The 14,234-nt window shown below is 36.8% G+C and overlaps 2 protein-coding genes and 1 pseudogene across 2 annotated transcripts; all 3 read right to left on the reverse strand.

The window, feature by feature from the left end:
* Window positions 1-580: 580 nt before the first annotated feature.
* Window positions 581-2,990, reverse strand: LOC116187863. Its single transcript, XM_031516862.1, has 5 exons — window positions 2,832-2,990; window positions 2,500-2,586; window positions 1,716-1,880; window positions 1,044-1,181; window positions 581-952 (listed from the first exon to the last, which is right to left on the reverse strand). The coding sequence occupies exons 1-5, from the start codon at window positions 2,988-2,990 to the stop codon at window positions 581-583; spliced, it is 921 nt and encodes a 306-aa protein (XP_031372722.1).
* A 2,274-nt stretch (window positions 2,991-5,264) lies between these two features.
* LOC116189630 (ATP synthase subunit O, mitochondrial-like) lies at window positions 5,265-8,427 on the reverse strand. The gene is made up of 6 exons (XM_031519382.1): window positions 8,170-8,427; window positions 7,471-7,521; window positions 6,734-6,977; window positions 6,413-6,525; window positions 5,710-5,796; window positions 5,265-5,609 (listed from the first exon to the last, which is right to left on the reverse strand). Exons 1-6 carry the CDS (start codon window positions 8,299-8,301, stop codon window positions 5,484-5,486), a joined length of 753 nt encoding a protein of 250 aa, XP_031375242.1. The 5' UTR covers window positions 8,302-8,427; the 3' UTR covers window positions 5,265-5,483.
* Window positions 8,428-10,582: 2,155 nt separating this feature from the next.
* On the reverse strand, window positions 10,583-11,965 carry LOC116187864 (annotated as a pseudogene).
* Between the last annotated feature and the right edge of the window lie 2,269 nt (window positions 11,966-14,234).

Consider the following 14,234-nt stretch of genomic DNA (forward strand, 5'->3'; position numbering starts at 1 on the left):
CTTTCAATGAAAAAAGAAAAAGAAAAGGGGCAGAGAATTAGAAAACAAGTTCGTTTCTCTTGGGAAGTATCTTTTCTTCGACATCCAGAAAGAATATCGCGGAAGGGATGGGCATGGTTCGGCTCGGTTAGGAAAACCGTATACCTTTCTAAGGCCGTATTGTTCAATTTGATTAGAGAGTATAAATCCTAAACATAGCCACTTTATGAGAAAAAATAGAAACAAATATAACCAGTTTTTTTTTCCATTATCCAGTTAACTCAATATTTAACAAAATTAGAACCAATATAAATGTAAATGGGTTCAGCTCGGTTCGGCGGAATACTTATGAGTCGAACCTTAAATTATGGTCGATTATGAGTCGAAACATAAAAGTCAGCTCGGTTCGGCGGAGTACTTATAAGCCGAACCTTAAATTAACGTCAATTCAGCATTATACATAAGAAAGAAGACCAAACAAAAATTTCCTGTTTGAGATTATAAATATATCATGGATAAATATTTATAGTATTTATCTACAAATAATTTTATTTATTCTTGGAAATCAACCATAGAATGGGAGGCTTTGATTCATTATAATTTAACAAACTCCAGCGGCCCCTCCGTACAAGAAGTAAAAATTCGGAGGATCCAGTTGCTCCTCACAATTATGTTGCACCGTATATTCATTAGGACAATCGACGTCGATTTCTGCCTGGGACCAGTTGGGCGTAACTTGATCCGAGCCGGCTTTGAGCCCTATGTTGTGGATATAAGCAGTGTGATAGAAGTCGCAGTCTGCTAATCCCGAACCCATAGCAGGGTTTTCATAGTTTGGCCTGGCTTTTGTGATGCCTCCATAGGCGATGTTGCTCGCGCCCCCGCTGAGCTGGGGAAACAACTCCCTGGGCCAGTATCCTATCGGCACAAAGTTACGCTCTGTCGCCAGCCACCAATTCCCCGTTTGACCATCCTGATGATTTTGATCGATATTATGTCATGACCAAAAAAACATGATGAATGAATGACGATCATGAAATCATAAACAAAGGTCAAACCCTTACTTGAAAATTTTTCACATTAATAGCGAAAAGTTCCTGATGACTCGAAATGTTTCGTATGAAATATCCAAGAAGATCATTCTGATTAGTCTGCACAAAACCTGGACACTGCGTATTAGCACATCCAGCACCGCCATCTCCCTGTCATTACAAATCAAATTTCAGGGATCTATTAATATATACTGGCTTAAACGAAAGCTCGGCATGGCGGCCTAGCTTGGCCCGACCGACTAAAGTGAATTTTGATTGAGGTGCAAGCAAGCACGTACTGACCAATAGGCAGTTAGGTGTGAAAAAGAATCTCCATACAAGTCGGGATGCACCTAATTAATTAATAACCAAGACCATCAATAGAATTTAATTAATTTCTCACTGTGTATTAATTTTAATGAAATGTAAAAAAAAAAAAGTAATATGTCAAGTACCGTGTGAATAATCAGTCCAAATATTCTATCTTTGTTTATTAATTAAAAATAAATAATCATATATCCAAAAGTCCAATTGGCCACGACTAATCCAACTCGGGCCGTATTGGCTCATTGAAGGATAAAATTCACCCATTATATCAAAAGATGTTGTATTTTTTTTAACTAAAAAGAAAATTCTCAGATGATAAGCAAGGTAGAAATTAATATCAAGAACTTATGAGTTGATTAATTAATTGATTGATTTTACCGTCCACCCAGCACTGATAGAATTGCCATCCGGGCCGCCTCCCCCGTATATCCAAACTCGAGCACCGCTCATCTCACCGGCATCTACTGGCGGTAGATGGGTGGAAAACGTTCCTTGAGCGGACACATACGGCTTGTCCAGTTTTTTGAACTTCACCACTGCATACTGTATAATCACATATTCAGTTATGGCAGCAGCACAAATGATAATTAATTTTTTTTCTTTTTTGGTTACAAAGGAGACCCAATACCTAGTTTAATGAAAGAGAAATCACAAATATCTAATAAAGGGGCACGTGTAATCCTACGAAATATCAAACCCGCGACCTTTAGGTCAAGAGGCGGGGTATGTGTCTTTACGCTATATCCTCTTTTGATAAGTTAATGATAATTAAATTAGGAAGATGGAAAAGAAACAATTACGCATTTCATTGTTTTCATGGGATAAAACAAATTTACTTACATGAGTTTTTGGATCCTTAGGGTGGAAAGGATCATAGTCTTGAGGTCGTACTGATGATTTCCACCTAACTAGATCTTCTTTTGTTGTCCTTCGTATCGGGACAGTTCCATCAGGACAGCTGATCTGGATCTACTGGGATATATAAATTTCTCGAAGCCAGGTGATTTTTTCTCCTTGAGAGCACTTGGTAAATGACTCGGCCTCAACTGCATCACGATGTTACCATGATCAATATTTTCACATGAACATAACTAAACAAAATCAAATGAACGTGTCTCAAAGCTAGCTGGTTAAAAATTATTAGGAAGATATCAGATGAAACCTGAATCGTATGATTCTTCAGCAAAGGATTGTCAAACGCAGGCTGCTTGTATATGTCGATACAGTCGATAGTCATCCCATAATCGGTCTACAAGAGCAGATAGTGCATGAGTTAATATTGGAATTGCATGGCAATGGAAAACAACCTCTCTTATACACGCCCAGCCCTCTGATATATATATATCCTCTCGAGGGTTGATTAGTTTCAGAAAATTAAATTTCTTCCATCAACTTAGAAAGACATGTATATGTGTTATTAGTTCCAAATAGACATAAATGATGTACATAGTAATTAGTATCATAGCGACTGGTAGCTATCATCGTACACAATACCTTGAAACTCATTATCGGAGGTTTATTAAGAGAACTAAGTTGTCGCTCCAAAACTTTTACTTCCTCATCTTCTTCGATGGGAGACCTTGCTTGAATATTCAGGACACAAATGAAGAGAAAGCACAGAATTGCCAGCAGAGGAGATCTCTTCAAAGCCATGATTCTGCACCAATCGATAATTGTTCTTCGTACGCCTATCTATCTATCTAGCTATATATATATATATATTAGGCGCAAATATAAGATGTTGATATACCATCATAGAAAATGCTGAACATATTTGGAATCTATATAAACGAGGCAATCAAAGTTGTTTACGCTATCTACAAATATTATTGATATCTTGACTAAAATATTCCTATTCACTTTTCTAAGCAAATCTATATTGAGTTAATTCTTAATTTTATGATTCTCTTTACCAACAAAATTATTTTCTTATTTTACCAACTAAAGCATGTTCTATCACATGTATAATCTTTAACTCTCCTCCTTTGAACCCAATAATATCTTATCTTTACAAACTTATATATTGTTTTTTTATGATCCTTAATTTTTATGAATAGATCATGATTTTGAAATAATTCATCAAACACTACTTCAGTTAAAAATTAGTTCAAAAAAACACTTATATAACTGTCACCGTACTTTCAAACGTAGCGTAAGAACATGGAGATACAAATGTAGTAGTAGTAGTTATTTTAAAAGATCTAAATCATATCACATAGCTCCTATTTGATATCTCCAAATACAATTTAATGTCATACCGCGTATATAGCGCAGGTGCATCTCTCTCTCTCTCTCTCTCTCTCTCTCTCTATATATATATATATATATATCTATACATATCTATACTACTATATAAAGGAAGAATTTGATTTCGCCTTATCGTTATAAATTGCATGAGAAGTCTATTATACCCTTTATTTTAGTCTTAAAAAAACATATCAGGAAGTTGTTGAGGACAGGATTGTCCATTTACAATTTTTTTCCCTTGTGGGACCGGGAGCTCTGTTTGTCTTATATTCCCGGCGCGAAACCGCACGTGCTGCTTATCCATACATATTTTTGCCGTCTTCAATTTTATTATCTCCAACTCTTTCATAAATTGTTTTCACCCTCAAACTTCTGTTCCTTTCACAAATCACCCCCGTTTGATAAATAATTGGAAAAGTATTTATTGACGTGTGAGCAAATACGCAGATATTCCTTCGACGAGAGGAGGACTTGCTCGAATGAATTTTTTTTGTTATCTCTTCATATATTTTACCCTTACCCGATCTCATAACCAATCATTGATACAATGAATATCCAAATACCAAATTTGCCTCTATATAACCTTTGTGAAGCTCTTGCTCGAATGAATTTTTTTGTTATCTCTTCATATAATTTACCCTTACCCGATCTCATAACCAATCATTGATACAATGAATATCCAAATACCAAATGACCCTCTATATAACCTTTGTGAAGCTCTTGAGAAGATCAAAGAAAGAACAACTGTAATTAGAACCAGCATTTCAACTATGAATCGTATCATTTATAACCGCATCTTCACTTGACTGTTATTTTCAATAGGACCAAGCCTACTGCTTGATTTACTTAGGCCATGCCTTTATTCTAATTTCCCGAGAGACGCACCCGCGAAAGCAGTGGTGGAAAGTGGAAGCAAGAATGTCGGCTTCAGTAACACAAACATTGGTGAGAATCCAATGCCCCGAGAATAGGAGCGGCAATTCGTGTCGTGTCGTGTTTATACGTATCGTGTCTAAACGGGTTCGTGTTATCGAAGTCATAATCCGTACACGACATGATTATTAAACGGGTCAGGTTTTGGAAACCCATACACGACACGTTTATATCCGTGTCAATCCGTTTAGACACGTTTAAACCCGTTTATCGAAACGTATCATAATAGGTACACGTATGCACGACACGATTATAAACGTTATCCGGACACGTTAACACAACTTGTTTATCCGATCAACTCAGTTACCTGGATACATTAACACGACATATTTATCCGATTAACTCGTTTACCCGAACACGTTAACATGACATGTTTACAAGTTAACACGACATGTGTTGGATTGGGTGAAAGAAAAGAAAGGAAATTAAGTTATGGACTTAGAATGTTATGATTACATAAGGATATTTTGGTAAATCCAAATACATAAACGGATTAACGGGTTACATGATTATAGTAACACGATTAAACATGTCTAAATAAACAGGTTTAATCGTGTATAATCGAATTACACGAATTCAATCCGATAATACACGCTTATTAACTGTGTTTAAACGGGTTGGACCAGTTTAGACTAATTATAAAAATGGACAACTCAAATCCGTTTAACTCCGTGTCGTGTGAAATATTGCCAGCCCTACCCGAGAAGAAGGGGGGGGGGAATTGAACTTGACAAATATGTAAATCAATTTCAGACATGAGTTAACACATGGATCGATCAAAAGCTCCTGAATACAGTAGCTATCTATTTTTGAAGCAAAAAATGTCAATTAAAAAGTAGCTCCTTTTATTGAACATATTCCACCCGACAACAGGTGTGGGGATCGAACAAACGTAGGAAATCAAGGCCTGAGTTCCTCTCAAAAAGGATTGGCGAGAGTCGATTCAGTACAATGACAAACTCGAGATTAAAAGATATCGGTGATGGGCTCCCTCAAGAACCTCTCCATCTGCTTTGCCCGTGTCTTGATGGACATATCAAAGACCTTCTGCGAGAATTCTACCACAAGCCCACCAAGGATGCTGGGATCAATCTGTCAAACATAGGGACCATTAGAGATCAACCGGCATTCACAAAGGGTGAAAAACTGAATCTTCTGAAACTGATACAAAGCGAGTGCTAGTTGGGCATACCTTCTGCTGGATCCTTACTTTCTTCCCTTTTCCAATTATATCTTGGAGTGTCTCCTTCAGCTCTTTCTCCTCTTCAGGTGGCAGGGGCTATAAAGAGAAGAACAATCGGAAAAAGAATGAGTGGCTTCGTTCAAAGACTTTCCTCAGAGGACCGTCATTAAAGAAAAACTACAGTGCTTCCTAAACAAGAAATATATACTTGTTTCGGGCAACATTGAGAGACATTTCTTTCAAGGGAGTAGAATCTCATGATGCTAGTTTTATAGAAATCAAGATGAATCAACGATGTACAATTTTAGTACAGCATAGTAATAGATGAAACTCATGTGCCTTCCTAGACATGATAGATTCTCTGTCATGCTCTTCAACTTCACTTGTAAATTTTTGTCTTGTCCTTGGTGCCATATTGATGAATTTGTCTTATTTATTATTATTATAAAGAAAAAGAAACACCAAGAAATCAAAACTTGTTTGGACCCAAAAAAAGCTACCAGAACACCCATGAAGGTCTACTCACATGCAAACAAGTATATCATGGATACATCAAATCACGATCTATTTGTCATTTTTTTATTAGAAGCATTAGAATAAAATGTATATATATATATATATATATATATATTTTGGATAAGTAATGTAAAAATCATATGTGCTATTCTACATCCAAAATCAGGAGCATCCCAAGCAAGGAGAAATAACTCACAATGACACTTGTCACGGTGACATTGACTTCTCCTTTATGTGCCATGGTCAACTCAATGAACCTCTTGGCGATGCTCTCCAAGTTTCTGAGCCTCCCATTCTCAGCCAATACAACTGGAAAGATAAACAAAGATCAGAAACTAAGCATAAATATTTTCTGGCTCTGTGCTCACAAAGAAATCAAGCGGATCAAAAGAGTATGCCTGATAACTAAGCGAATATACCAGCTAGCATTTGAGAATTGAGATGCAACAATAACACCCAAGCAATAGTCATCGACAAGCAAAAAGCTGAACAATAAAAACGAAGCAGTGTATCATACCCAAGAAGTTCCTTGTGATGTCCGAAAGTTTAGCTTCATCGCAGATGGCATTGATGGCCTTCATTCTGACATCTTTAGGCACTGACAAGTCCTTAGTAAATTGTGCAAAGGTAGTACTTCTCTTGGAAGCCTCAACAAGGTCAAGAAGCTCAGATTCAACCTTGTCCAAGGCATTGGCCTTGACTGCTGAAAGGTATAAAGCAGAAGCATAGTTTCCAGTACCACCGAATAGAGCTAGAGGTACCTGTAAATGTAATACTTAAAAAATTAAAAATATGAAGAAATTCTGGGTTTCAAGATAAGAGAGCCAAATGCCTTCGTGTAGCACAGAGCATGTTACGACATTGTTTCATCACAAAACTACATGTTACATTGTACCAGCATTTTTAGCCAAAACAATGAACACTTCCAATTCAATTGACATTCCAACTGATTCACCCAGAGTTGAAACAAGTATGATCTTTATCTTGAACATCAAGATAACCACCTTTTTTCATTGTGTTCTCATTCAACTATCCTTTCATAGTAAGATTCAGTCTCCTTCTACAGGACATTCCTTAGTGACCAAAACGTACTGCTGGAAACAAATATGAAATGAGACACTAGACTTGCAAGACGTGACCTTTTGAATACATTGGACCATCAGAGATTCTTCTAATTTACCACCTACTGATATCAATGGAGAAGTAAATACACGACTCCAGTTCAAAAATTTTGGAAGATGATGAATTCATTACCTTCACATTTTCAGCCTTTGGGGTTGATGCAGTAGCAAAATTTCTTGAACACTGCAAAAGTCAAACAATAAGATAGAATGTGAGCATTTTTCTGCTTCAATCTGTATACAGAAATACAGAAATTGCAGAAAAATCAGATGGGCACACTAAAAATATTTTGGCAAAAATGTATAGACCCTGATTAAGCTCATCGAAAAAGCTCAATGACTGTATTTGATTCTAAGCTTTTGCAAACAATCCAAAGGGAAAGTTCAAAGAGAAAATGGATAGTCGATTCTAAACTGCTCCGTTTTTTGCTATCGCAAGAAAATGAGTAATAGAATAAACCAACTAATTCGATTACAAGCTATCTCCACAGTATACCGTCCGTCCAAGCTCAACAGAATCCATCAAATATACAAATCTTATCTTTTTTCCATTAAATTCTTATTAAGAAAGACACTGAAGTCGTAAAAATTGCAGCTTCCCGTCCAATTCGATGCCTCTTCCAAATCGGGTATACACAATAGAAAAGACCAGAATGCAAAACGAACCATACATTGAACCTCAGCACATAGCAGAAAATAGCAATTGCCCCATTCAATTAACTAGCGATAGGAACCACAAATGCAGCTCTCCCTTAGATCAGAAGTGAACTTGCTAAGAAATGAAACCAATTAACACGGAAACTCATGATCAGGGCACCAGTGCAGTAGTCACCTCAGATGCGGGGAAAGCGGGGCAGAGCAGCGACCGCTGGACTGCGGACCTCTGAGCAGACACAGAATCGGCTGTGGCAATCAACCGGTTGAGGAGGGGAAGGCTCGATCTAAAGCGCCCTGCCATTGCCATGTCCTTCAGCTGCAAAAACTGACAACAAACCCTAATTTGACTGAGCTCGTTCACTTCTGAAGAGAGCGGAGGAGGAGATGAGAGAAGAGAAGCGACGATGACGCCGTGCACTCGTACGACAAGAAGATGGGTGAACGGGGCGACCCGTTTTCTATGTACGGGGTAACCCGGACCCGGTTTTCAGGAAAGAAACTTCCTTCGTTTGCATTAGTCCTCCAACGTTGTATTATTCAGTTTCGCCATCCTAAATGTATATTTGGATTCAAAATCATCCTCGGCATCGGGTAAAAAATATATCCACCTCTAGCCCTCATGTTGAGTTAACTAGGAAATCCGTCCCTGACTTAGTCGAGTTACATCAAGTCCACCATTGAGAAGAATTTTATATCATTTTGGTCCTTTGTAATATCAATTTGATCCTTTAAAACATCAACATGTTAACGCCGTTAGAATTCCTTTAAGGATGTGTCTGTGCTAATGTCTTAATTATCAAAAAGGTCCCTAGGCTCCAACCCTCTCTTTGTAACATCAAAAAGATCCCTTACCCTCTCTATTATTTACTCTAAATGGCAGTCGAAGGGTTCTTTTCAAGCCGTTCGTTTTTTTCACTTATACCTCCGATCAGGGAATTACTTATTTCTATGTAAAGCTAATATAATAAATTATAATTCACAAACAAGAGTTGAGTTAAAAGTAAAGAAACGTCATCGAAAATTTTGTTTAAAAGTTTAGTTTTGATCGAAAATAGAAATAAAAATAATTTTATTAAAAAAATCCATAAAAATTCCAGAACATAGGTAATTGAATTGCGAGTTCAGAGGTGCAAAAGTTTTCGAAATCTGACATCGGAGCGCGGAGAACGAGCCTCCCAAAGTGGCAGACCACTCAACCGAACCTGCCGAACAGAGTCAACGGGCCAACTTTGGGACTTTGCTTCTCACTTCTCAGACCTCGGATTCCTGAGTTATCAGTGGCTACAGAAAACTTGCATATCAGGCTACAATTTGGAAGATAAAACTGAGATAAACAACAAAGAATAGGGTTTGAGAACTTAGCTTGAAAATCGATTTTTATCACAAATTGTAGAAACTTCAGAGGGCTATAATTCTCAAACAGTACAACGAAACAAGAAGCCGTAAAATGCTGTAGCTTCCTTATGCAAAGAAGAATCTGATCATATAGATTTTCCAGACCAAAAGTGGCTATAATAAAGTTGGCCATTAACGACCGCTCGAACTTTCTCTCTCTATAATACAATGAAAACGAAGAGAGATTGGAGCTTGACCTCAGCAAGCCTTACCTATTGAGTATAAGGACGCCCTAAATGTCTTGGAATCAGTCACGGCTCAGGGTGAGCTCCCCTGTCCAGTTCGTTCGAGGAAGTTTTCAGCGCGTTCTCTACCACTAGATCTTCTAAATGCAAGAGAGACGAACCCGATTGATGTAACTTGTTAACTTGTTACTGAATTAATGTTACAAAGTACCACATTGATGTAATAAAGAACACGATTGATGTAACTTGTTAACTTGGAGACCAAAATGATAAGGATGGACTTGATGTATTTCGACTAAGTCCGAGACAAATTTGCTACTTAACTTATCCTTATGTTTGTATTAATTTTACCTGACACCGAGAGTGATTTCAACCGAAAAGCTACCTCTAGGAAGAGTATTAAAGACAAGCTGGAATTGCGGATTGATTGCGTACTAATTCATGATCATTGTACATATGATGAACCCGAAAAAGTTAACTCTACCTTTAATATGAACCCTCATAAAAGTGCATACTTAAGTCTGGTCCTTTTGCCTTTTCCATTGAACAGTGTAATCCCTATAAAATTTATCCCTTTTTTTTTCTTTTTAGAAATTTATACGACCTCAACCTCTTCTAGTTACAAAGGAAGATCTATAGTATAGGCTTAATAGGAGACAGGAAAAAGAAAGAAACCTTACTTTTGGTGTCCAAGAGTCCCACCAAAAAGAATGAAGTTAGAAATGTTATATATCGACTCCCGAGTCGATTGCGAAGTTCGACGTACTAAATCTCCTTCTTCAATTTCTATGAACTTTTAATCTGAAATTATGCGATTTTGTTTAGTACAACCGTGTGTAGATTGCTGTGTTTTCTATTGTTAAAGTTGATCATAAAAACAAAGGAGGCTACTCTAGTAAACATAAAGTGTCACCTTAATTTATGAGTGAAGAAGACTAGTGAAGATCAAGCAATTCTAGCATTATAAGATATGTTTAATTTTACATATTCGATTTTACGAATGAAAACAGATGCCTACGACACGAGAAACGGGCTGGGAGCCCTTGACGAGCCAACCATTGAGCACAAGCCGATGAAATGGAACTACCTGTGACTATTATTTGAAATACGTACACATGAATTATATAGATAGGATATGGTGGACGAGCCTATCCAAATTTTGAGATAATGAGCCATAAGGAGCAGTTGCCTCTTCAGCCAGTTTCCTCCGCTCCATACCCTTCTTCCTCATCTCCTTCCCCTTCTCTCTTTCCATCAATTCCTTGACAAGCTTCTCCACTTCATCTCGCTTCACATAATGTCCAATCTCCAATCCGCACCCGCACTCGGTGCAGACGAATCGGCAGCTGGTCCACTGGTCCCCGCAGTAGGGCCAACACAACAATGGGACCCCAGCAGACAGGCTCTCTATTGTCGAGTTCCCCCCCCCCCCCCCCCCCCCCCCCCCCCCCGATAGATGGGTGGTTGAGGACTTTCTCCTGCGGGCTCCATCTGCTTGGCAAACTCCTTAGGCAAAACCGCAGCATCCCCACGCTCAAGGTTGGGCCTGATTATCCATAGGAACGGATGTTTGCTATTGGCGATCCCATGGCAAACTCAATCAGCTGTTCGGATGTCAAGAATGCTACGCTTCCAAAATTTATATGAAGAACAGAACTCAGTTCCTTCGAGTCCAGCCACCATAGACACTCCAAATCTTCCTTCCACAGATTGCAGATGACATGCTTCGCATGCTTTTCTTCTTCTGTGATACGATTGAGAAGCAGTGACGGTGGACCAATCGCATAAACTGGCCCAGCAAACGTGCGCAGAAGAGCATCCAAGACATTTTTCTCGAGTGGTTCGAAACTGTGAATTACTGTTGATGTGGCTTCTTTGGCTCTGCTCATGGCATCGATGGCAAATTCAAATATTACATCATCCGCTTTTGTAGTTCAAATAAAATTTGAGATGTCGCGTAGCCTCATGCTTTTCATGCCTGGAATCCAATCGATGATTGTGTCCAAATAGCCATCTGTCGGACAGCTAATATCTGCATTTGAGACACATACCTATCTGTTTATTATATCCAGAAATATATATCTATGTATACAACAAACACATGCATTCCATAAGAAGAGTGTATATACATACACATATATTAGTTACCTCTAGAGGAATTAAAGCCCTTTTCCATGAGATGGAATATTGCATCAAGCACATGACAACGCATGCAGGAACAGTCCACAAGTTCACAACTGGGATCCCGAGCTTCTCACTGGCAGGACCTGTCGAGAACGTCATGAAACCATCCAACAAAATGCAGGAGACTGCCGGAGAATTCGGATCCAGGACGGCCCTCTTCTTCAGACCTTCTATGAGGTCACAGAAGGGAGCCCTCGTAAGACTCATAACAGAACGGCATGTATGGGACATGAATCGGCATCTGAACGAGGAAGACCGCCAGGGATCGTCATAAACTGGAAGTCGATGGGAGACTGTCGAGGAAATCATGCCCTCCTCTAGAGTTGACCATTCGTATGTGGTTGAACCCTGTGTTGACGAACGTGATATGGAAGCCCTTGCAAGAGCTTTGAGAGTTGGTAAAAGATAATCAATCTATATATATAAACTTGGCATCAACCTAATAAATAGGATTGAATTGGTAAATTTGTACATGTACAGAGGGGTTTGATGATAATTAAGTAAATCATTAATTCATATAAACATCATTTTATATATTATTTGAAATAATAAATAAGTTCTTCTTTAATTACAATCTACCTATATATATAATTGAATACAACGTGATAAATAGTGGTATAATTATAAATTTATATATGATTAGGACTAAATATAATTAAATTAGTAAATGTATATAAATTAAGAGTATTGTAAATAAAAGTACTTAATAATTTTAATATATATACAATAAATTTATTTGGACGTGAAATATATTATTTTTAATATATTTACCAAACTTATAATAATCTATATATAAAAATTTGACTACAAACAAATAAATAGGGTCAGATTAGTAAATTTGTACATGTAAATAAGGATTTAATGGTAACTAATATACAATATTCATATAAACATAATTTTATATATCATTTAAAATAATAAATAAGTTCATCTATAATTACAATGATTTAATACAATTAAGACTAATAGCATTAAATTAGTAAGTACATATAGATTAAGAGTTTATAAATAAGAACACTTAATAAATTTTAATATATATGTATAAATATATTGGACTCGAAATATATTAGTTTTAATATATTCACAAAAAGTTATAATAATTATAAATAATTCTAAATAAATATTTTAAATTCAACTAAAAACAATTAACTTTTGAATTAGGCCGGTACAATTATATTTATAGTAAAAGTCTCATGCAATGTATAAGTAAAAAAATCTAGTTTTACATAATGTGATGTATCTTTAAGTAGTATTTTAATTTTAGAAATTAAAAATTAATTGATCTGTATTTCTTCTTTTTTTTTGGTGAAAAAGAGAATTCATTAGAAATTAAACATTCATACGCATTGTAAAATTCCACATAATGTCATCAAGTAAAATCTGCCTATAGAAGGAGGAGAAAGAGGAAAGGTAACAAGGTAGTCAGGTTGTTCGGCTCCAAGATTGGTGAGATGATCAGCCCATTTATTTGCTTTCCTGTAAGTAAGCTTGGGTATGATTGCATCAAACTGTCGACACAGGCCCCTACAATCATCAATCAAGTTCGTTAGCACCTTGTTGCTTGAATTTTCCCAAACCCAGCTTAAGATCAATTCAGCATCGATCTCTACAATCAAGTTACTGATGCCGCACTCCTTAGCAGTGATCAGGCCTTGTCGTAGGGCTTTCAGCTCTGCTATAGGACTTGTTGTGCGCCCGAGGTTCATACAAATCATTGTTTACAAATATGTATTTCAATTGAATTAATTTAAGGGAATTAGCTGAGTAGCATTTATTTCTACTCGGAAAGTAAATTTAACATGTATATAGATAGATAACTTAGGCCACCAGTCCCAATTTTTCCGCTTTTCATTTAATCATCACCATTTTTTTTTCAATATTCTTCTTTTTTCTGATTTAAATGTTCCTTTATATTTATGACGTGATAAATGTCAATATTTTTTGCATTGAACCACAAGTTTATACCAGCTTATGGGCTAAAATTAATTCTAGATTGGGATTGACTTAACCATAACCATGAGATGTTTCTAATGAATTTCGAACATTAAACTGCGAGTGAAGTTCGTCCGGTTAAAATTACGAGACCAGTTTACGATCATGATTTTCTTATTAGAAATATTAATTAAAATTAAAATGAGCTGAGACAATAGTAGCCTTTATATCATATGACAAATTAATTGCTATAATCTTTTGAAAACTTCAGACCATATGATAGCAATCAGGATTTTATATTTTTACATATAAATAATTTCATCATTAGTTTTACATATACACTCTATATTGGTTATTATATAATTAAGACGCGATTTTTGTATGTACACCTGCAAACACACACGACAAGGTAAATTCGGAGGTGCTAGTTGACTTCATGGGGATTCGAACTTGGGACATGGTGGATACTCATGCTCCTCCTTAATTACCATCAGGCCAGTCCCTTCGGGGTACTTAAACCCGACATGCTATTTCATTCCATAAC

This window comes from Punica granatum, chromosome 8, assembly GCF_007655135.1.
Source record: "Punica granatum isolate Tunisia-2019 chromosome 8, ASM765513v2, whole genome shotgun sequence".
Lineage (NCBI taxonomy): Eukaryota > Viridiplantae > Streptophyta > Magnoliopsida > Myrtales > Lythraceae > Punica > Punica granatum.

What these genes read in the sequence shown, in the direction of transcription:
- LOC116187863 (XM_031516862.1), bottom strand. Translation starts at nt 2,990, where the DNA reads ATGGCTTTGAAGAGATCTCCTCTGCTGGCAATTCTGTGCTTTCTCTTC. An exon ending in CTCCGATAATGAGTTTCAAG is followed by an intron (nt 2,587 to 2,831) that starts GTATTGTGTACG and finishes CTGCTCTTGTAG; the next exon opens with ACCGATTATGGGATGACTAT. An exon ending in CTATCAGTGCTGGGTGGACG is followed by an intron (nt 1,182 to 1,715) that starts GTAAAATCAATC and finishes TTGTAATGACAG; the next exon opens with GGAGATGGCGGTGCTGGATG.
- LOC116189630 (XM_031519382.1), bottom strand. Translation starts at nt 8,301, where the DNA reads ATGGCAATGGCAGGGCGCTTTAGATCGAGCCTTCCCCTCCTCAACCGG. An exon ending in CCGCTTTCCCCGCATCTGAG is followed by an intron (nt 7,522 to 8,169) that starts GTGACTACTGCA and finishes TGACTTTTGCAG; the next exon opens with TGTTCAAGAAATTTTGCTAC. An exon ending in TCACCGTGACAAGTGTCATT is followed by an intron (nt 5,797 to 6,412) that starts GTGAGTTATTTC and finishes TTCTCTTTATAG; the next exon opens with CCCCTGCCACCTGAAGAGGA.